This window comes from Malaclemys terrapin, chromosome 5 (assembly GCF_027887155.1).
Source record: "Malaclemys terrapin pileata isolate rMalTer1 chromosome 5, rMalTer1.hap1, whole genome shotgun sequence".
Taxonomy (NCBI): domain Eukaryota; kingdom Metazoa; phylum Chordata; order Testudines; family Emydidae; genus Malaclemys; species Malaclemys terrapin.
Genome location: NC_071509.1, coordinates 84825375 through 84849824, shown reverse-complemented (window position 1 = coordinate 84849824; position 24450 = coordinate 84825375). Strand labels below are relative to the sequence as shown.

The window sequence follows — 24450 nt, the reverse complement described above, 5'->3', positions numbered from 1 at the left end:
TGGGTTGAAACCATTTTTAAATGATGCACTTCACAATGCTTAGCCATAAATTTAGCTTTAAACCCTAGAAGGGAGGTAGTGTTATTGGAATGTATGTCAGACTGAATTAGGATGAGCAACGCAACGCTTTTATAAAGTGGCCTTGAATGCAACGTCGATTCTTTCAAAAATGATATTAATGTCAAATAAGCAGAAACACTTTGCAGTAATATTAAATGAAGGATTCCTTTTTGTCTTGATAGATTTATATAAATGTAAGTACACTCACAAAGTCTCAAATTTAATGTGTCAGTCAAAAAACTACTTTTTGATGATTGTATGGAGAATAAGCCTTACTCTAGTACATCAATCTGGGTTTTAAATAAGAGGTTTGCACTACGCTGAATTATTTAATTTTTTCATAAACCAAGGGAGATGAGTAAATTTAAATAAGGATCACAACAACAACATTTTTACACGTAGAAGCAAGGGGGGTGTCTAAATAGTTGACTTGAAAAACTTGAACAAAAAATAGCAGAAATAACTACATAAAAAGATTTCTTTTCAGACAGTTGTAGTTACTCTTAAAAATTACTTTACCTAGGAAATGGTTGATTTTCTCCATTTTCCTGGATAAACAATAATAAAATCTCAAACCTTTTTTGCTGCAACGACATATGATTTTATTACTGTATTGTTTGCTTCTTGGAAAAGAAGAAATGTCCCAGTCTTATACATTGAAGTTTTGTTTATTTGTTTAAGGTATTGGTATATAATTGGTATTGGCGTAATACTTTAATAGGGCAAATATTGGGAAAGAAATTAGGTACAAAATACTGAAGATATTAATCAGAACAGCCCTCCACTTTCATAAAATGTCTGACAAATTTTTGGAGTTTTAAATCAAAATTGTACATGCTTAATTTGTAACTATTGAATTATTTATGTGATTAAAAACTAGTTTTTGACCTGATCTTTCGATCTTTGGCACTCCATCCTCTCCATCTCCTCTTAAAAAATTAATTATAATTTTAGCAAGAGGATACCACTTCACTTCCCACCCTGTCTTGGGCCAAAATATATATAAATATATATCAATCAAACTCAACCCCCTCTCCTCCCGGTATCTGTAAAATGTCTAGTTGAAATTCAATTTCATATCTCTCATGCTTTCATGCAGCAAAAGACAGTTCACTTTTTAACAAAATAAATCACTTTTGTGATTGCCACACTGACCTCTTTGAATTAGGAAAATTCAAAGTGAAAAATGTAATTATCACCCCCAGAACAATCTGTACACATCTGGAGCTAATTTTGGCTTCATTTCTCGCATCATTTTTCATATTCTGCCAAATATTACAACTGCTATGTAACTTTTAAGAGTTAAGTGTGACTTTATTGGTTTATTTCAACTCTTACTCAAAACAAGCTCATCCTTTGCTACTAACGCTACTAAGCTATCACCATATCCTCCATTTGATTAGATTAGCATTGAATAGCACTGTGACATGTATGACAAATAGGTGCATTAGAGTGGGTCATTTATTCCTTATACTTTCAGCTTCCAACAACCAAGTATGTGACATACTGTACAGAGGACAGTATTGTTCTTTGCAATTTTCAAAAAATAAAATATAAAGAGATTATTTAAAAAATAAAAAGATTACCTTATCAAAAAAGGTAAACAGCAATTACAAACATAACAGGCTAATCAGACCATCTTAAAAAGAAATGTTTTTAGTATCTCAAATCACTAGTTTTCTAAAAGAAAAATAGAGTATAACAAGTTTAAATAGAAGAGTATAACAAGTTTTATGTAGGTTTCCAAGTAACATCTATTTTGTTTTTTAAATAATCAATGGTAAATTTGTATTCTAAGAATGTAGAGTGGTTAGGTACACTTTCAGAAAATAACAGCAACATTTATGATAAGCAATTATTTCCAAGTTCCATGAAAGATATTAAGTAAAACTTCCAAAAAACAAATATATTCCCTTGATATTTTCTGCAGAAGATGGGGAAACTATGTAAATAAAATTCTGATTACATCCGTGAATAATAAGCCCACTAGAAACATAACTACTCTTCACTAGTTCATTGTAAAATCCATTAGGTGTAATCTCCAGAAGTAATTGTTCTTATTGCAGTTTATTGACAATGGAGACTATTGATTTTTCACACCTTCTATGATTCTTTCATTTGTATTCATGAAATGTCCATCAGCACAGTCTAAATAAATTTGGCAATATAGGCACTAAAACGAATAAATCGATGTGAAGAAACATTAATTTTGCATTATCCTTATTCATCAGGCAAGTAAACCATAAGGGTTGTAAATGAAGGTCAAAGGTTTTTAAATGGGTCAGAACCCTTGACCTCTAGACCAATACCCTTCCCATTAAAAAAGGCTATTTTAAAGTTTTAAGTAGGGGAATTTACTACCAGGTATCATTTTTAAAGCACCAAAAAGAAAAAGTTCAATAAAAACATTCTTCTATTTAATTACGACAGAGAAAGCAAGAGGACACCAAAAGTACATCCATTTGATGAAGTGCATATTATTCTTTAACTACAATTGTAAGAAGGTTATCCAGTATCTTATTAAGACTTAACCAAAAAGATAGGGCAATTCTAAGATTTTTAGAGCATCTAAGGTGATTTTGTCAAGAATGTGGAAAATCTTGAAGTGTTGACCATCACAGCCACTTTCACATCTTTTTTTCCCTCAGATTCAAAGTACATGCCAAAAACAATTAACAATAACAAGGATTTCAAAAGTATTTATCACTCATTTCATAACCTCTACACAAAAGAAAAACGCTCACTCATCCCAGAGGATTTCAAGTGCCACTATACAAGGTGCAGAAATCAATCTGTTTCCCTAACCTTAATATTTTATTTTCTCTTATGAAAACAGAGCAAGGAATTAGACTTCAAGACTGAGGTTATGTAAATGCTAGACATTTTTAATGGGACACAAAAACCTCAGTGTCTTCGCTCACCTGAGATTTCAATTAGTATAACATCATAATCCATTTGCAATCAAAGTGTCTAAAATTTAGTCCTTCTACACTACAGTTAAAAATATATTCTAATTGTAAGCATGTTTACCATAACTTCAGCTATTTATCAAAGGCAGCAATTTCAGCCACACAACTTTTCTACAGTATTAATACTATCAATTAAAACTCACCTGAGAGCAAAGTAACATGACCAACTCCACCACTGAACTACTAGATTTCATGCAGACCAGACCTACAAAAGGAAAAAAAGAGATTTAATTATACTTAGGTTTGTATTTATATAGTATTGGGTATTAAACTTATTAAAATCTAGTACATTTGTTTTAATATATAAAAGTAACTATGTCTTAAACAGCATCTTTGTAATCAATTAAAGCTGAATTTTTACACTTGTATTTAAATGTATATTAGCTCCAAGCTATATTAGCTTATAATTTGTATGCTTAAATTGGAGATCATTTTTGAAAAATTAACTTGTGCTATAAAATGCTACCTCAGATTTATTTAACTGCAATTGCATAAATATTTGTGTTTCAAAATACTAGAATAAGTGTGCATAGCACATGCTATATTGATCCATAGTATCTACGCTTTGCTATTTTGGGGAGGATTGGTCATTATCTATGCAGAGAAGGGAAATGGCTCTATGACCTTTGCTTTCTACATTGCGCGCTCTCCCTTCAACCCCCTAGCTATCAATCAAGTTTCCATTTTGTTTCATGGCAGCAGACATCCCAAACACTCTTATTAGTACTTTGACCCGTGACCCCACACTAAACCTTAGCAGAAGTGCAAACAGTTACCTATTTTTTATTTTTTTATATATATATATCAAATTAGTTTGATTTTTATATATATATATATATATACACACACACACACACACACATATAAAAATCAAACTAATTTTATTATTATTATTATTATTATTAACAATTCACATTTCATTTTGGCTTGTCTATAGAATATCAAAACTGCTTTTAAGGCCTAAAAGTTGTGTTTTTCTATATTTATTTTTGTGTAAGCAATGCACATGCTATGATTGTTTTTGTTGTAATCCCCTGGTGATTAAATATCTGAAATACATAAGAAGAAAAACCCACAGACTTGAAATCCTTCAGACTACTTTGAAAGGAGAACATCTTTTATCCACTTGTGTACACAAAAAGCCCATTGCCAATCTGAATAAAAGTTTTAAAAATAATTTTTGCTTGCTTGTTATTCTTCTGACTGTGATGATACAAATTTTGTTTGAGAGTCAAGTGCTAAGTGAGACACACATATATATCCAAAAGCAGAGTCTGGTTCTGCACAGTTTCAGAGAAGATACATTCATTGTGACTGTTCAAGCAATTTTCCATAGTTATGCATTTAAGAGCAGAAATAGGTATGCAAAGTTAAGTTTATACAATACGTAACTGTAAATTCAACAGGGCTCTCAACATCTCTCTCAACTTTTGTTTTCATCTATTGTAGAGAATGTTCTCTTTTATTATGCTTTTAGGTATTATGGAGGCATTGATTGCAACCCCATAGTTAAGGGTGCATTCTGAACTGGGCTTAAAATGGGGCATACATTTCTCCACTTGTAGATGGTTTTTCAGTATGAAATGTCAATGTTAGAAAACGTGAAGGACAAAGACTATTTAGTACAGATTGAACCTCTCTAGTTTGGCACCCTCGGGACCTGACCGGTGCCAAACCAGAGAATTTGCCGAATCACAGGACGTCAATATGTAGCGAGTGGGTCTCTATTTTTATCTCGCCAAGGAGAATAAATGAAACAACACTTGCAACGCCACCTAGCCGTAACAAGTGTTAGTGTTGTTACACAATTTTACTGTATTGACACAAGAAAATAAGTAGATAAAGCATAAAAAACATAAAATAAAATCATGCCAGACCACAGATGTTGTCGGACCAGAGAGTGCTGGACTAGAGAGGTTCAACCTGTAGCTCTGTATTGTGTAATAAGGCTCAATAGGAAATGTTTGAAATTAATTTGTGGTAGTCAGATCTGTCTGTCTATCTATGTACACATATACAACAAAAACTGGTAGGGGCAAATTATCTAGATCTGATACAATAGATCGTTCTTATGAAGATATTTGAGATTAAGGATCATGTGTTTGCGGTTATACTTCAGAACTGAAAGTTTATCACCAGACCCAAGCACAAAATCTTTGAAGAAGCTCAAGAAATGCCTTTTTTTTTTTAAATGACTACAGGTATCCAGTGTTCCCAATACAACTGAGGCCTCAGGCTGCTCTCTGAGACCCATTCCTTCTTATCTAACTTCCAACAGCCATAGACCCTCTCTCTCCAGGAATAAGAAAACCACAGCTAATTCACTCCCTATCTTGTCAGGTTTCAGAGTAGCAGCCGTGTTAGTCTGTATCTGCAAAAGGAACAGAACAGGAGTACTTGTGGCACCGTAGAGACTAACAAATGAGCAATTACCAGCAGGAGAATGGAAAAAAAAAAAAAAAAACTTTCTGTAGTGGTAATCAAAATGGCCCATTTCCAGCAGTTGACAAGAATGTGTGAGGAACCGTAGGGGGGAAAAATAAACATGGAGAAATAGTTTTATTTTGTGTAATGACCCATCCATTCCCAGTCTTTATTCAAGCCTAATCTAATGGTGTCCAAGTTGCAAATTAATTCCAATTCAGCAGTCTCTCGTTGGAGTCTGTTTTTGTAGTTTTTTTGTTGTAATATTGCGACTTTTAGGTTTGTAATCGAGTGACTAGGGAAATCGAAGTGTTCTCCAACTGGTTTTTGAATGTTATAATTCTTGATGCCTGATTTGTGGGGGGAGGGATAGATCAATGGTTTGAGCATTGGCCTGCTAAACCCAGGGTTGAGAGTTCAATCCTTGAGGGGGCCAATTGGGGATCTGGGGCAAAATCAGTACTTGGTCCTGCTAGTGAAGGCAGGGGGCTGGACTCTATGACCTTTCAAGGTCCCTTCCAGTTCTAGGAGATGGGATATCTCCATTAATTAAAAATTAGTCCATTTATTCTTTTACATAGAGACTGTCCGGTTTGGCCAATGTACATGGCAGAGGGGCATTGCTGGCACATGATGGCATATATCACATTGGTAGATGTGCAGGTGAACGAGCCTCTGATAGTGTGGCTGATGTGATTAGGTCCTATGATACTATCCCCTGAATTGGCAACGGGCTTTGCTGCAAGGATAGGTTCCTGGGTTAGTGTTTTGGTGTGTGGTTGCTGGTGAGTATTTGCTTCAAGTTTGGGGGCTGTCTGTAAACAAGGACTGGCCTGTCTCCCAAGATCTGTGAGAGTGATGGATCGTCCTTCAGGATAGGCTGTAGATCCTTGATGAGAGGGGCACTGTGAAAAGCAGGTGAGCATGCAGTACAGGAGAACATGGTGGGTTGGAGGGGGAAGTCTTTTTGTGATTTCCAGGGTAATATGGAGGGCAGGAAGAGTACGTGGGAATGTGAGAGCACCTGTGCAAAGAGGATAAGGCAAGGCTTCCCTCACACCGAACCAACTGGGGATGAGCTGGGAGAAGCAGACCAACATAAATGCTACATCACCCCTCATGGCAGGATAGACAATGGAAGGAGAAGCCTGCCAAACCCTCTGAGGACTAGGTGGGGCCAACTGAGCAAGAAGCTAGCTAAGACCTACAGCGGGCTGAGTTGCAACCCAGCTCCAGTAGAAAAGCTGGCTCCCGTCAAAAGGAGAAGACACAGATTCAGAGATAACCCCGGGGGAATGGGAATTGAGTTCAAAGAATAGACTTCAGGGGAACCCTGAAAGCCAGAGATAACTTGAGTATTTGGGACTTTTTTGTTATGGCCCCTTTTGTATCAGTTTTTATAATAAATCAGCGTCAAAGAGGGTTTTATTGAGTTAAGCATCAAGAGTGCCTGAAGTGGAGATACTGGCTTCCTGAGAAGGAAATCTGAGGCAGAGAGTACACACGCCACCACACTAACTCAGCAGGGGGAGCATTTCAGAGCAGACACGCTATATAGCAGTCTGCATATTGCTTCAATGTTTCCACCAAGCTGAAATACAAATAAAATAAGACCTAACATATAAATAGACAAAAACTGCATGTAGCTACAGTTTCAAATTAAGTTTTGAATTGTGAAGAGGTTTAGTTTGTAAAACTAGGTTATTTTAACAGTTTAAATTAGTCGAGTTTTCTTTAGAGCCTTCACGTTTGGCAAAAAAAATTAAAAATGGAAACTTACTTGTACCTTCTATCAGCAGCTCCTGCCCATGGCTACCCAAAAGAGTGCGAGAAAGAAAGGGAGCAAAATCCACAAAAATCTCTCTCAGAAGAGGCGCAGCCTTTTCCAAAGCATGTTCAAGCCTCTCTGTAATGCTAATTAGAAGATGTGTAAGATTAATGAGAGAACAAGGAACGAAGTCAAATTTCCATAGGAAGAGGAATTATTTTTGACATGATATCATTTTCATTATACAAAATTTATTAACAGGAATCAGCTCCCAACCAATGCCTTTTTCACAAAATTACATTTTAATATAGTCTGTTTAAGGACACGATACAGTACCCATTGAAATCAATGGAAAGATTCCCAAGTTCAACAGTTCCCAAGTTCACTGAATCAGGCCTTAAATTATTAACCATGTCTTAGTAAATAGTTTATAGGAACATACCAAGAAATTACATCATCAAAAAAGTAAGAAGCAGCAACGTTATCTAAACATTCAATTAAAGTAGTTACCTCATATTTGAAGCAGAATCCTCTGGCACAGAAGAAACTGTAGGCACAGGTGGCAATTTTGAATTAGATGATCCACTGCCTACGAAAGAGAGTTAGAGAGAACTCATCAGATGGGAAGCATGGGCAAGAAGGATAGACCATAGGAAAAGAAATCAAACACTCAAGTTTGAACCCTAGCATACCAATTACTTGCAAACATGTGTGACCTTGGGGCCAGGGCTGGCCCTAGGAATTTTACAGAGTCGGAGGTGGCAGCAGCAGGGGGTGTAGGGAGGAATGACACAGCAATGTGGGCACAAACACCCCTGAAGTTGACACCCATGACATCTGCCCTGCTCGCCTTCCCCTAACTGGCCCTACTTGGGCAAATCACTTCACCTCTTTGCATCTTTGTTTTCTTGTCTGTAAAAAAGGAATACCACCAATGTACGTTCCTACTTCATAGGTGTGTTTCAACAATCATTCTTTAATAATTCTATAGTTCAAACATCAATTAATTTGGAGGATTCCTATGGCCAGGTTACACAGGAGATACAACTAGATGACCATTTCTCTTATAATCTATGAATGCTTGTGAAAGTTTGAAAAAAGTAAAATGGTAAGTATTATTTAGAGTGCCCACTTCATTAAGTCCTTGTATCTTACCTAATTTTCATATATACATAAATCTTCAAATAGGAGAGTTTTAAGTATATCATATACTTTTTCTTTTGATTGCTAAAGAGCTCTCCCACCCTCTCTGAGCACCTTGAACTGAGAATCCCGCTAATTTTCCCCCTTAAAGTTCTCTGTCAGCTCAATGTATAATACTAAAGCCACCTTCCTTACAGTTAAAGAACATAGGAGATATAATAACAGATCTAATTTACCATATTTAGTCTAGCATCCTGCTTTTGGTAGCGTCTCAAAAAAACTGCCTGATGCTCATGCCCAGCATAGAAAATTTCAGCCCAAATTGGACAAATGCAGCTGAAAATGGGTCTTATAAAAGGAAGCTTCAAGCAACCTTAATAATACCAGCCCTACCTATACTCAAAAACATAAAACACCGTCCTGTTAAAATACAAAACACAAAAAGTAAGTAATAGGTCCAGTTCACTAAAGGGAAGATAGGGAAGGTAATCAGAGGGCCAACAGTAATCATTCTGAAAGCAACACTGAAAAAAAACTAAGGGACAAAATCAGATTTCAGCACAAAGGCTATGTCTACATGGCAATTAAACACCTGCAGCTGGCCCATGTCAGCTGACTCAGGCTCATGGAGCTGTTTAACTGTGGTGTAAACCCTCAGAGAGTCCCAGAGACCAGGCTCCAGCGCAGGCCTGTCCTTCTACATTGAATTAAACAGTCCTGTAGCCCAATCTCCATGAGCCCAAGTCAGCTGATCTGAGCCAGCCACAGGTGTTTAACAGCAGTGCGGACATACCCAACAGTTCAATATCATCAGGCTCAACATAGCAAAGTTGATGCTGCCTTCAGATGCAAAATGGAAATCCTAAAGAGCAGGCTCTGTGAGCACAGATACCGACAGTACAAGTCTGAAGGAACTGTTCTTAAACGCGGCCAGAACCAACACCAGTATGTGACTTAAAAAAAAAAGTTCCAATTTAGGGCCTAATTTTCAAACATGGGCTTCTATTTTTTGTGAGCAAAATTTTATGGTTGAAATTCATTTAAGCTTTAACTGTAATTTATGGTGTAATTTATTATTTGCACTTTTGTGCATAATTTTGAAAATTTTTAAGGACAGAGTGAAAGTTGGGTGGGCAGCATAAATTGGGTGATGTGGAAGTGAGTGATGAAGGTTTATATGACAGCAAGAAAATGCTGGATCCCTTAACTGCTCATTTCCAGCCACTATAAACTGGGGGGCAGTGGTTGTTAAGAATTGTTTTTAAAAGTAATGTTTTTGGATGTTAGCTGGATTTTACTGAAACATGTCTTTAACATAAACACTTCTTAAAATTATTTTGTGAATAAGTAGTAGTTCATAATCATATAATTATCTTTTTTAAAATCCAGTTTCTTTGAACACTATTACTTTTAACATATTCAAAAAGAAATTAAAAGACATTAAGTACAAAAAAGATCAGTCAGATGCTGTGGGTAAGAATTAAGAGACTAAACTGTTAGATACAACCTTCTGTATAGAGAAGCAACACACAGACAGTGATGAACTTCTTGTGACACTGAATTCCACAGATTGACTCAAATGCTCTGTAAAGGACTATATATCTACTGGTTTTTCTTTTATTGAATGACCCCTGTTCTTGGAATATGTGGCAGGATTAAAAAAGACCGTCTGATCAGTTTCATTATATCCTTTAGAATAAAATACCTCTTAACTTTTTGCCTTTCCAGGAAAAGCAGTCCATCTTTGCATTTTCCCCTTGGAGCCCAGCAATAGCCATCCAAGTACTTATGGAGCAAACTCTCAACCAGTTCGTAAGTGCTCCCTTCCTACTCACACCTCCAAGATTGAATACACCTTCTCTGTAGCATGCCCAAATCTTGCCACTCTATGATGCTAGGCTGAACACAAGAACTCAAAATGTAAGATTCACACATATAGAAAGTATTCTCGACATACAAAATGCATTTGGTCTTTTGGCCTCGAGATGAAAACCTTGTCTGTGTTTCTGGGACCTTGAAGTGAAAAAATTCCCTTCAGACAAGCCCTCAGAATATATTTAAAATCTATGATAAAGAGGTCATTGTTAGAAGGTTGCCACAAATACAAGGTGCTATTATGACTCAGATGATAACATTAATACCTTACTATCAAAGATGTGATGGTTTCAAGTATCACAGCAGCACCCAGTTAAGGGCTTATATACCGTATTTTCCGGCGTATAAGACGACTGGGCGTATAAGACGACCCCCAACTTTTCCAGTTAAAATATAGAGTTTGGGATATACTCGCCGTATAAGACTGCCCCTCTTCCAACGCACACCAAAAAAAAATTAAAAAAACATCAGATTTGATTTCAATATGGTAATTTTAATTCAAATGCTTATGACATGCAGGTACTTAGCAGGAAAACTGTCACTTATAAACATAAGGCTGTTTGTCATCAAACATGTAAACATAAAACAGTGCAAGTGGATTAAACTTTTCCTAATTCACTCTAAAGCTGAAAGGAAGGATAAGACAATAAACCCATGGGAGCTGCCATGCTGTTTGTTTTCTAAGCTGTCAACCAAACTGGAACTGATGATGATAGGAGGAAGATAACGAACAAGAGAGAGAGAGCAAGTGCCGGGCAAGTCCCTGGCGAGTTAACAACGCCCATCATAACTGCAAGCTACGGTATTTTTACAGGTTTTGCTGGCGTGACAGTTTCCCTTTAAAAGCCTTCAAAATCCTCCTGTTCGTCATCTGATATCATAAGTACATCAATGACATCTTGTGATACATTTGTAAGGCAGTCATCGTATGGATCGAATTCCGTATCAGATGGTGTGGTCTCAGCTTCGGCTTCCTCTTCATCTTGCCACAAGTAGTCGTCCTCCATACCATCTAATGAATTTGATATGCCACACTTCTTGAAAGACTTGATTACTGTTTCTGCATCAATATCATTCCAGGCTTTTATGACAAACTTGCACAAAACATCCAACTGTGGAGCACGCATGTTTCCTCCTTTTGTGAATGACTTTTCGACGCTAACCATCCATTCATTCCACTGTTCTTGAATGCGATCTTTAAATGGCTTGTTTAGGCACACATCCAGTGGCTGTACCAACGATGTCAATCCTGCAGGAATAACTGCCGCATCTGTGTTTAGTCTTGCAAGCATTTGCTTGGTGCTGGGAGTTAAATGAGCCCTGAACATATCCCACACCAGTAGACTACATTTTTGAATAAGTCCACCTGGTCGCCTGCTCCATACATTATCAAGCCATAGCTTTACCCCTTCTTCATCCATCCAGCCTCTCTCATTCACATGTACAAAACAACCAACAGGGAACTTGAATTTCGGCATTGTTTTTCTTTTAAAAATAATCATTGGTCTCAGTTTGGCGCCATCAGCTGTGCATCCTAGTACCACTGTAAAACTGGACTTCTCATGTCCTGTTTTAATTAAAATTGTTTTTTCACCTTTTTGATGGACAGTTTTATTTCCAACCATATCAAAATTCATTGGAGTTTCATCCATATTTCCAATACTACTTAACGCATAGCCATGTTTAGTGCGCTGTTGTATTACGTATCGATGGAAACTATTTACTTTGCTATCAAGATCTGCAGGTAATTTTGGGGCAATTTTCATCTTTTGCCTCAGTACCATATTATGCCTTCCCATGAATCTAGTACACCAGGATACAGTGGCCTTAAATCTGTTGCTGTGATCTGGGTTAGATTTGGCCCACTGAAGTGCAAACAAATGTATTTTATTTCGTGTCACTACATAACCGTTTTGGCGATGCTCATTCACCATGTCTGCTACATGTTTTTCGAGTTCTGGCCAATGTGGAGTGCCTCTTCTTAATGCACACTTAGCCCTTGGCATACTCTTTAATGCTTTTTCATTTGCTTTCCAGTCCCGAACCATCTTTTCTGTTACTCCATATTGTCTTGCAGCAGCGCAGTTATTATGTTCCATGGCAAAGTTTACAACTTTAAGTTTGAAACTGGCTTCATATTTCTTTCTTCTTGCTGGTGGAGCCATGATGGGGTTTTGACTGTTGGACATTTGTATACTGTACTGTATGTACTGGTGCTATACTGTATGAACAGGTACAGATACTGGTGCTGTACTGTATGTGGTACCCAGTATACAACAACCAGCCAATCACGGCAAGCGATGTACCTTACCGGCGATTGGCTGGTTGTTGTATACAAAGCCTGCTTGGATTGGTCAGCTCTCCCTGCCTGCCCAGCCCTCCCTGTCTCCAAGACTATCAGAGCGGTAGCGCAAACACGCCTCTTTCACCCGTCTGGCCCGCCCTTGTATCCTATTATCCTTCTCTGCCTCTCAGATCTCGCACATGCGCGCCTGCGCCGCTTCACTGCAGTCCTCAGGAGCGAGATCTGAGAGGCAGAGAAGGAGGTACAGTAATAGGATACAAGGGCGGGCCAGACGGGTGAAAGAGGCGTGTTTTTCTGGGCACAGCGCCGCTCTCTTTTTTCCATACCCCGGGCGTCCTGGACGCCTGCAGCTTGCTCCGCCCTTCACTTACACCTTCCCGGTGAGGCGCCCCCTCACCTCGTCATCGGGTGGGGATGGGGATGCGGCCGCGGCCGTTTTTGAGCTCCCCCCACCATATGCGGCGACCGCAGATTCTCCAGTCCGGCTCGGAAGTTTCAGCACCCGCCCTATAAGACGACACCCGGCGTATAAGACGACCCCCAACTTTTGAGAAGATTTTCCTGGGTCAAAAAGTAGTCTTATACGCCAGAAAATACAGTAATTTAATACTAAGGTGGGATGCATGTTAAAAACATGAGAGATAGGAGACATTCCAATATTATTTTTAGCCAAAATGAAAAATCTCTGAGGAAAACATGGAAGAAGCCAAAGAATCGTCTTTCAGGTTAGTGAAATGGTGTAATAAAATACCATGAGGCTACCCTTGGTTCTGGTTAACTTTCACTATTTTATACTGCCATGCAGTAGCATTAGTATAAATGTTGATGGATGAAGAAAGGCCATTACTCGTGACACAATTGCTGTTTTTCCCTGTAGTAACTAAAACTAATTGTGCACTATAGAGACAGACTAAATATACTAGTGAAACCTGTACTATATACTGCATATATTCTTAAATTACTAAAATCATTATTCAAGTTAAAATGCAGCCTAAAATGAGGAAACAGCACTAAGCAATTTATGCTTGAGAGATAGTGTAGGGTAGAGGCCACTGTAAAAACTGAAAATCTATTTTAACCATGTAATGGTATGTCTGGCCTAAGCTTCTCCATCTTTAAGAGACCACACTCCAAATTCAGACATGTTTCATTATAAGAACTAGCTTAGATTTGTCAGAGCAGATTTCCATTTATGTGAGATGTAAATGAATGTGCACAGTGGTTTTTCCCACCAAATGATTGTGTCATGTAAGTTTTTTGGATAAATTTATTAATTTTATAAGCAAATTGGGCTTTCAGTTTTTTTAAAATGGCTTTTAGTGCAATTAGCCAAAAATGAAGCATTTCAGAAGTATGATTTCATCTACAGCACACATGTGGGTAAGTGCAGTAGCTACTTCAAACATGTGGAACCAAACTGCCTTATCTCTTCCTTATCCTTTCACTGATAAACTGGCTCCTTCAAACTGACAGTTTTACAGACATTTGCAAGAACATAAAAGAAAATGCAAATAGATCATCTGTCTAACACCCTTCTAGTGAAAGCTTATTGTTTATTCAGGGTCCCCAAGAGTCTAAACAAATAATGTCTCTAGCAATAGTGTTATTGAAGAAACTCCTTCACCAAAACTCCTTATATCCTTGTGTTGTATATACACAAAAAGCAATAAATACACACTGCATGCTGTACAGTATTTAGTGAGATGCGGGACAGGGGTAGAAATAGGAAGAGGCCAATTGAATGAATAGATCTGCTTAATTTTGCCCAACAGACAAAACATTTTAAATCACTAACGAGCCAGTGCAAAAAATAAACTCCCTATGAATACAAAGAAACTATAATGAAAGGTTTTACAAGCTAGAAGGATCTGTTACATAAACATATCTTCTGTATCCTAAGCCAAAACAAATTTCACGAGAATGGTGCACTCTGATGTGAACTGCTTTTAAGAATGGTTTTTGACCCAATTAATATGTTTAAACACTTTTTATTGGGGATGTTTCTATGAAAATAATGGTCAGCGACAGATGAAGTAAAACAAACTGACAATATTTACTCTGTTATTAATCTTCAGCCACTGTTGCGATTATGACTCCTCAGCTTAGCTGCCACACTCCAAGTAGCTCCTTGAGTGACTTTTACACTGATGTCAATGTAAAGTGAGCAAAACTGTTTCTGGTTCTATTTGTTTCCAATACTTAGCCCTGATCTACACTTCAAACTTATGGCAATGTAACTATGTCGCTCAGGGGTGTGGAAAATCCACGCCCCTGAGTAACGGAGTTATACCTACTTAGCCCCCGATGTAGACAGCATTATGTTGACAGGAGGGCTTCTTCTGGCAACATAGCTTTTACTTCTCAGGGAGGTGGAGTACCTATGCTGATGGGAAAAGCTCTCCTGTTGGCATAAAACCTCTTCACAAAGCACTACAGTGGCACAGCTGCACCATTGCAGTACCATAAGTGTAGACAAGCCCTTAGTCAATGCTTTCATCTTCAGACCTTAAGGTGCTTTCACCTACAGGTGAAGTAGGTCAGCATCATTCACATTTTAGAGCTAGGTAAACTGAGGCACAAAGTGATTATTTTCTCATACCTTTTCCAGCAGCCATATCACATCAAAGAAATCTGTTGACAGCCTCAGGTGTGCGCACCAGCACCAATAAATTGAGACTAAGAGTCCTGAGGAACAGTGATTAATGACCACTATGCAACAAAGTGACTAAACACAAGATATTAAGATTGTGACTATCCTAGGTGAATGTGTCTGTTGCTCAATCTGTTTTCTTAGAAAAGCCTAGTTAATCAGGCAAGAGCAATTATTTGTTAGAGGTTATTTTTAAATAAAATGACATGAAGAAATTAAAATACTATATATAGCCCTAATGTAAAATGTGGTAACACTGCAATTTATATTCACTAAATAGACATCTAGTCTGAAAGTTGTTGAGTTTTTTTTTAATGGATTTAATGTGCTTTTTTCTTAATAGCCAGGTAAACGGTCTGAAATTAATGTAAGGCCAAACCCTTTTTCTCAGCTACTAACTCTCTTCTATGCTAAATGGGGCCTAAAAAATTATGTGGAGATCAGCAAATTGATGTTTGTCTTCTGAGGTCATATCACAATTTTTTTATTTCAGTCTTTTTTTTTTAAATAGTAGAAGATATAACTATTACTCATTTTTGGCCACTTTTTTTCTCTCATACCACAAGGTTAAAGCCCTCATACAAGAGTATTTAAAATTGAAGTGTAGGCAATTTACATAATCAACACTAACACAAATTACTTAGACTTTAAATATTTTATATCAGTGGGAACTAGTGTTCCCATTTAATCTTTATTTTTATTAAAAATAATTTCCAATCAATAGTCATGTTTTAATCAGTTTTAGGCATGATTTCATGTATCCCTTAAGTTTTTCCTTTTAATGAATTAGATTGCCAGTCCAAACAAGTCTGGGTTTTTAATCCTACTTTGTTTCTTTTTATGCATATCGATTTAGATTAGAAGTCTCAGTTTTTGCCAACACTTCCAGACGTTCTGGAGGTTATACTGGTACACGGTTACATCATTATTGTTTGTTGTCTGGATTTCTTATACATTTTACAGTACAGCAGCATTCAACATATTCCAAAATCATTTCTACAAAAAAAAAAAAGTATATACCATTTAGAGAACCTGCAAGCTAAATTCCATTGATGTGCTCCTAGTCAAAGTGATTTAAATCATTGCAGCAATTTCTCAATAATCTAGGCCCTATCGAAATGAGGAAAATAGGGTGTGATTTACCACATTGGCTAACAGATTTTACCTAATGTGCTTTTATTATATACAGAGTGTAAAGCCTTCAAAAATATGCTACTTGCTCCTGGTCAACCCTAGGCTCCCTCTTGAACTGTGACATGTTTTTAAAACACAGCCTATTTTCCTAGTCTAGACCTGCCTCCTAGACTAGTAGACTACTACCTCCTGCAAATTTGAGTGATGAACTCAATTTTCCTTTCTGTATCAAGCAGTAAGAAAGTATTGGATCACAAAAGCATTTCCTTTCATGTAGCACAGTTGCAATTAAATCTGCACGACTCCCACAAGTACTTTTGCAGAGAGCTGGAGAGAACAAAGATGACAATAAATGTGCCCACTAGGGCACCTGGGAAGGGGACTGTACTTGTTTCTAGGTCTTCTTGTTTCTGATACATCATTAGCAACAACTAGTACAAAGAAATGCCAGGTTAACAGGCACGGATGGAAGCTTCCCTGACATAGAGCTTCAATTCAGTTCAAAGCTTTAGCATGCAATGTGGTGGTTTTGCTGGGCACAGATACTTGTGAGAACACACACAGCCTTGGGACTAATGGCTGACCAGAAAGAGCAGGCCTTACGCATTATATCGGAGTGTTAGACCTGTTGTACAGAAAGAAAGGAGAGCCTCAGGACTCAAAGTACCACATGACTGTGTGTTTAAGAACAACCTATACTAAGTCTGTCCTCAGTGAAAAGTACCACAGCAATTACTCAGATTTCATGACTGCAAATGTGTCAGGATAAAAAACTTTGTTGCCTTTGTAGGGAACATATTCAGACCTACTTTCTGTTAGCATAAATATTCTACATTGCAATATTCAAGTTTCAAGATCATACTTAAATGGAGGAAGGCTTTTAAAAATAAAAGTACCCTCAAGAAAAAACATTACCTATTAGTAGAAGAACTGCAACATATCCCTATGCTAATTACAATTACTTCCTATTGTATTACTTCTGCTTATTAATAATATTCTCATCTTTTTTTGGAATTATGGGAAGTATTGTTAAAAGCAACCAAATTCTTATATTTGCTCTGTCCTATAATGAGACAAAAATGAACAAAATGAAAATAACAGCAGGAAACTTAGAACAAAAGAAATTACTATACATAGTAAGCTTACCCAAATCAACATTACTGGTGGTCAATAAAAATACTTTAGCAGGATTCTTTTGTTTAAAAGGAGGTTAGCTTTATAAGCATTTCCAGCTATGGCATGCAAGCTAAGAATCATATGAGTAGTCAAACCTTGTGCTTTAAGGTGTAAGCTGATCACTGGTGAGGGTCAGAAAGGAATTCTCATGGTCAGAAACCCAAGTAACACCACTGCATGATTGGCCAGATTTAACATACAAGTATTTTACCTTTTTCTGAAGTATCTGGTACTGGCCATAGTTAGAGATAGGATATCAAGCACATGCTCCCCACCCTGCAAGCTGTCGCATGTGTGCATCAGCAGACATATGCAGAACAGCTTGCAGGATCCAGGGCCTCAGAGTTTCCTCGGTCTGATCTGGTATAAAAAGTTCTATATTAAATCATACACCCAGTTAGGGGAAAAAAGCAACTACAAAAAAGCTTTTTTCTAATATAGATTCAGATAAGTTTTCCAACCGAAAATAAAAATCAGTAATTGTTAATATTCCGCAATGTTTTGATGGTTAAAATTTTGAAAGCATCTCCCACCCTTGATAGGGAATCTCAATACAGATGATTCCACTTTATTATATTTTTCTGTTTTTTTTTTTTTCTATTAAGCTGTCTTCCATTCACCCTTACTCACCAGGAGATTCTCCTGTCAGGTCTGGGGCCTGCGCTGAATCTAATGAAGAAACCACGCTGACAGCATTTGTGGGTACACTCATGGTAGCTGTAGAAGGGGAAATTGTTGATTTCTTTGGAGCTACGACGACACTCCTACATGGAGAAATACATAAAGTTAGTAAATCATTCTCTTTAAAAAAAAAAAAAAAAAAAGTGTTTACATACAGTGGTCCTTCTTTGAAAGGCAAGAAATACAATACATACAGAATTCTGTTTTCTGCAAACCATGTTAGCTATCAAGTTCAACACTTCCTTCCACATTCTCTTTAGTCACCTCTTTTGCCAGCCTATCTAAAGATACGCACTGACACTTTATCCATGTTCTCCCTCTCTTCCTTCCAATTGTTTATAGCAAGGCTTTAACGTTCATTTCAATCTCCTAGAAACATGGTCAGCTAAAACTGTATGGATATATACAACTACTAGGGTGGGTTACTTTGAGATCTATCCCAGTTCCAGTAAAAACAGTTTTTGCCTTTGGTATTACTCATATTGAGTACTGCTATAAGAGCAACACCATGCTTTAATGATCTAACATAGCTGAACACAAAGGTAGAAAGGGGCTGGGATGTCAGTATACAGTACTCAAAATGAAAGATACTGAGATCTGACAATATCCACCTTGAAAACTGTCTAGATGTGATAGTGTCCTTTAATTCTGTTTTACAATACTGGAAGACTTCTCAATGGAGAAATCTATAGTATAAAAATAACTAAACCCATCCTGAAATGCTAATATATAGTACAAACATTAATGTCTTCATTACATTTCAAATGCATCTTATATGGAAATAAATCTATGGAGATATCTGAACTTAAAGATATACTTATTAAAACAAATCAGAAGATTCTTAGACCTGAAGACAGTGTCACCAGTCTTTACATAAGCTAAATTTCAGGCATTACATTCAACAATAAACATAAAAGAAGAAGAAAACATGTAAAATGTCAAGTTAGGCATGTAGATTTATCTTGTACGTTACCAAGCAATCTATTTATGATACACCAATTTCAATTAAATTGTAATACTTTATTCCAAATACCTAAAAGACCTTGTTAAGCATACGTTTAAGGCATTTTTAATTGCAAGTTAGCTCCATAGACATGCAAAAACCCAACTAATGAGGTAAAGAGTGCAGCTGATATATAATGCACTCCCACAGCAGCGCTTACTTTTAATTACCTGGTGTTAACTGTAAGTTGAAAGTCTTCAACATTCAATTTATTTAATCACATCTTATGTTGACAGTACTATAACTACACACTGAAATTATTCCCTTAATAACTTTAAAGAATTCAGTTTCTAAATAAAGTTACTTAGAAACTTGAACCAAATTCAGCCATGGAAACAAGAGGTTTTTGTTAAATACTTGAAAAATAATTTTAATTAGAAGGGGAAAATGGATCACAGTTGTCTTTCTCCTTCACTCCAATGAACGTCACATAAACTAGGCTGTTACACTGATTAAATCAACCTTCCTATTGCTAGGAGTAGGCAGCCACTATACTTGGGGATAGTGTGTGTCACATCATTATAAGGTTGACTGCTAATGTTAACTATATACTAAAAAACAGACGTAACAACCACCTGAGCCCCAAGCCAAGACATTGTGCTTGAGCTATGAATTTCTATCATATGTACATGTTGGTTTCCAGCAAATATGTACATTGTATTAGAAAAATAGTTCATATAAATATATACACTGTCTGCTAAATTACACATACATTGCCATTAATATACAATGGGGCCTTGCATTTCCTCATGCCTTACATTACAGAGCATAAAACAGATGATCTCCCTCTAGACATGCAATACCAAGACACTATTAATTGCTCTTCTTTAGGACAAGTTCAAAAAACAGGAAGGAGGTGGGGGGGGGAGAATATATATTTACTGGGTTTTAGTAACATGGGCATACTATTAACATTAGCATGGGCCTCCAGCATCTGACCCACACTAGTAAATTTGATGTGTATTTCCTTGCTGGATTTAAATTGTTTTATTGTCAAAATACTCAATAAAAACATTTAACTAGGGTCCAGAGATCTACATTTCATGAATGCAGATGTATTCACATAGTCTGTATCAGACCTTAATGTAAAACATGGAGACATTTGTTTCCTTACCCCCAAAAGAGTTACAGTAGCATTTTATCAAGCTCCTACCAACAAACACAAAATGCATTACAAGAAAACTGGAATGGATCCTAATATAAATGCAGGAAAATAGTTTGGTGATAAAATTCTGGAACCACTAAAACTTTTGACAAGGTTGTTATTGTGTATGCATAATAGCTTGTTGTTGAATAGCTCTCTCTCCTACATCAATGCAATTATTTTAATACTGGAAGGTACCAAAATTAACTTAAGAACAAAACATGTGCTACATTTTCTTTTTTCATTTATGTTTTCAGGATTTTTCTATATCAGTCAGTTCTCAGGAATCATCAAAACAAGAGGCCCTCCACCTTTTACTCCTGGGGGAATTCTGTGCCAAAAAATAAAAAATTCTGTGCACAATATTTTAAAATTCCATAAAATTCTGCAAATTTGTCAAAACACTATATAATCACAGCAGTTTCAATGATTTTGGTAACTCATTTCAAAATACCTGTCAGCAAGTATGTCTGTAATAATACAGAGACACAAAAATTCCCACAGTAGTAGAGTTAAAGAAACCCCCACGACAACCCAGTTCCTGTTTCTCTGCCCCTTCCCCCGCCCGAGCGCACCCAGGGAGCCAGATACCCACACCCCCTCCCCACCAGAGCCCAGCCATGCTCCCCTAGCCCAGACACTCACACCTGCTACCCTTCAGAGGCCAGCTGCAGGCCCCCTCTCCCTCCCGGCCCAAACATTCTCACACTCTACCCCTCCAGAGCCCAGCCACATCCCCTATCCCCCTCCCACTGAGACCAGGGATCCGGAGTGATAAACAGCCTGATACTGGGTCCTGGGTTTCCACAGAGTTTCCCGCATGCCACCACCTTCTTCCTTCAGGGCGTGTGGGGGACTGTAGCTACCAGGAACACTAAGATCCCTTCCCTCCCCCAGGCCTTGTCTTCTATTTGCAAGCTGGACTCTGCCGGGTCCAGCAGCCCCTAGTGACAGCCAACATCTCTGCAGCCTTTTCTGTGGGGGGGAAAAAAGGAAATTCTGTGTGCACAACATTAATTTCTACACAATTCTGCATTGCACAGTGGCACAGAATTCCCCCAGGAGTAACCTTTAAGAGGGCTATGAAAATTACACTGATAGGCCCCTAGCAATTATGAAGCCACTGTGGCTTCTAAATCTGTCGGGTAGGGAAAGCCCTGGATTCTCTGAAAGTATTACACATAAATGGTTGATCAGAATCTTTTAATTTTAGAATTTCCTTCTCTAGCTTAAGAACCTATCCACTAAGTTTTGAGATCGAAGGAATTTTGGAAGACTTCATAAACCTTCTGTAATAATTGTCTATAAGAAATGTGCTCATTAGGGTTGCCAGGTGCCCAGTTTTCGATCATAAAGTCCAGTCGAAAAAGGGACCTGACTGTGTCCGGTCAAATGTACTGACCAGACATCAAAAGTCTTAGTTACTGTGGGCAGGAAGAGAAGGGCTGCCTCCTACCTGCATCTCTTGGGCAGGCAGGCAGGCTCCATGTCAAGCTACAGCTCCAGAGCAGAGGAAGCCCAGCGGGTGGGGCAGGGAGGTGGAGAAGATCCAACTACGAAGATGAGGGAGGGCAGTGAGCAGTACGGGGAGGGTGGAAGAGGAGCGAATGGGGGGCAGAGCTTCGGGGAAGAGGCAGGGTAGGGGCAGGGCAAGGGCAAGGCAGTGGGGGTCAGTTGTTAGCAATTAGAAAGTTGGCAACCCTAGTGCTGATATGAGTGTCAGCACCAGAATTGGACACTATTCACTGCACAAAACTATGATCATGCCAAGTTAAGGTTGACCAACAGTGATAAATACCCTTCCATCAAATCCACCTATACTTAAACCTCTGAAAACCAAGGGGGGAAATGTGAAGATTTCTCCAAAACCTCACCCTACAACCTCAATTCTCCCAACCTAGAACTGGCAGTAAGCACTGGGGCAAAACCAGGCATGACCAATCAGAAATACAAGCTGCCATTTTCTGTGTTGTGTCTAACACAATGTTACACCATAGTTCTTCGTATCCTGATACTAATACTGCTACTACTGTGCTAAGTGTAGCTGAACTTATCAAGGGATTAGTTACACCAAGTTTCCAGAGCTTGCACTGCCATTTGAGGAGAGGTGCAGCTTCAGCTAAAGCAATCTGGCATCCCTTTTTTCCCTGCGTTGTAATATACAGCAGTTCAAAGCAGATGATCAAAATGGGCCCTCTGGCCACTAAAATCATCTGTAGAGAGTATTAGGACAACTATAACAGTTGTTATTCACATTCACGAGGTATATGAAGATAGTGGGATATACACACATCATCCCTAATGTTTTCTTACACATTCTCAGAGCTCAGCAGATAGCAAAGGAAACAATGAGTAACTGCACCACAAATCTGACTAACACACACAATTACCATTAGGTATCTTCACAGGCTTTTTTGAATTACAATCTCATTATTCCTTATTAGAATGGAAACTTGCAACTGAAAACAGAAAAGAAAATTAAGTTTTAACTAACCATGGGATAATGGCTCAGCACCGTAAGTGATCTACTTGAATTCGAGTGGTAAGAAGCAGAGTCATTAAACATCCCAAAGTGGAGTGTACAGAAGAGCCTATGTTGCAGTTCAGTAAGAGGATTTATATATATCCATCCTGGAGGATGTTAGAAAAACTGCCTCTCAGTTAGGGTTGTTCAAAAATTTTCCATAAAAGTTATTTCAATAAATTGTTTTTCATAAGACCTATCTGCTTTCCACAGAAATTTTTGAATTTTTGTCAAAATAAACCCCAAATATCTGAAACAGGAAAATGTTTCAGTTAAAGCAAAACAATTCAATTTAGAAGCATGTTGGTGTCTCATGGAAGTCGTATTTTGAGTGTCCCCATTCTCCTCTATAAATCCGATTCTCCAGCAAGATTATATCTACCATGATGCACCGCAATCAGGGACTTCCACAATGCACCATAGTAGCAAGAGGGATGACTGTAGTGCATCATGAGAGATGGAATCCAAGGGGAAAACATTTTCCCTGACCCGCTGTAATTTCAGTGTAAACTGTACCCAGCACATAAAGGAGTGAGTGAAGTTCTGGCACCCAGAGAAAATATCAGCCAGGCATTAGCCTCTGAGATGATCTGGGATGGGCCCAAAAGTTTTATGTATCTTTGAACTTGCTCTCTTCTCGGTTACCTGCAATTGCCATGGTCTCCAGAATCTGGAGTTTAGATGAGAACTCAAAAAGAATGAACTGTAATCTTTAAGTGCCTTAACATCTTCCTTTTGCAACTAACGTTTGTCATATTACCCATTTATTTTAATCTGGTATTTAATGTATTTTTTATATAATCCATTTATACTCTGCATCTTTCCCTTAATTTTTATGCACAGTTTAAAGAAAGTAATCAAATAAGATTATAGCCACAGGATTTATTTTTTAGAGGTTCAACTCAAGGGCCTCTTGAAGGCATGTTACCAAGGCATGTTTATTATAAATAGATTTGTTTGCTTTCTATTAGCTGGGATGCACAAGAGTACATTTGAATCATAGATCTAGTACCTTAAAGTCCTCTGTTTAAACTTTATGATACTGTGATAAATTCTAATACAGTTCCTTAGAAAGTGATATTGATATTTTCTCACCCTCAGTAGCTAAGTAGAAATATAACAACTTTCAAATAAATATATGTTACTTGTTTAACAGCTCCATAACTAGCACAAATGGTTCTGGTGTTGGTCTCAAAAAAAGGGTTATTTCACAGCTAAAATACTTGGAATTAAAGAAGTGCCAACTGACAGACCAATTCATGAACCACTAGAAAACCCATTATTTTAAGATAAATGTCTATATAAAATAGAAATTATATAGAAACTATGGAATATGTATCATATTTGTCTAATGTTAAACAAAATAATCTTAAAAAATATCCAAATATTCAAAAACACCTTCTAGTGCACTAAAAGTTGAGGAGCACCTGCTTTGTCTTTAAGTAGGTTACCACAAAAACAAGATGTTTTCCTTTCATTTAGTAAATTAATTGATTGATGAATTATGTTTTTAAAAGGGAGAAACTCTTGGATTTACAGAAATAACATATTTATAAGCCTCCATAGTTCCTATTTTACATTTTACTATGTTTAT

At 37.5% G+C, this 24450-nt stretch overlaps 1 protein-coding gene across 4 annotated transcripts in view; it reads right to left on the bottom strand.

The window, feature by feature from the left end:
* LRBA (LPS responsive beige-like anchor protein) overlaps nt 1-24450 on the bottom strand; it is a 571438-nt gene that overhangs the window by 410556 nt on the left and 136432 nt on the right. For 3 of the 4 annotated variants that reach the window (XM_054029329.1, XM_054029332.1, XM_054029330.1), the window contains exons 31-34: nt 18135-18268; nt 7732-7810; nt 7234-7367; nt 3173-3234 (exon numbers count right to left, since the gene is read on the bottom strand). In XM_054029329.1, coding sequence (XP_053885304.1) covers nt 3173-3234; nt 7234-7367; nt 7732-7810; nt 18135-18268 — 409 coding nt within the window. The remainder of the gene's footprint in view (nt 1-3172; nt 3235-7233; nt 7368-7731; nt 7811-18134; nt 18269-24450) is intronic. The other variant, XM_054029331.1, reaches the window with a different exon arrangement.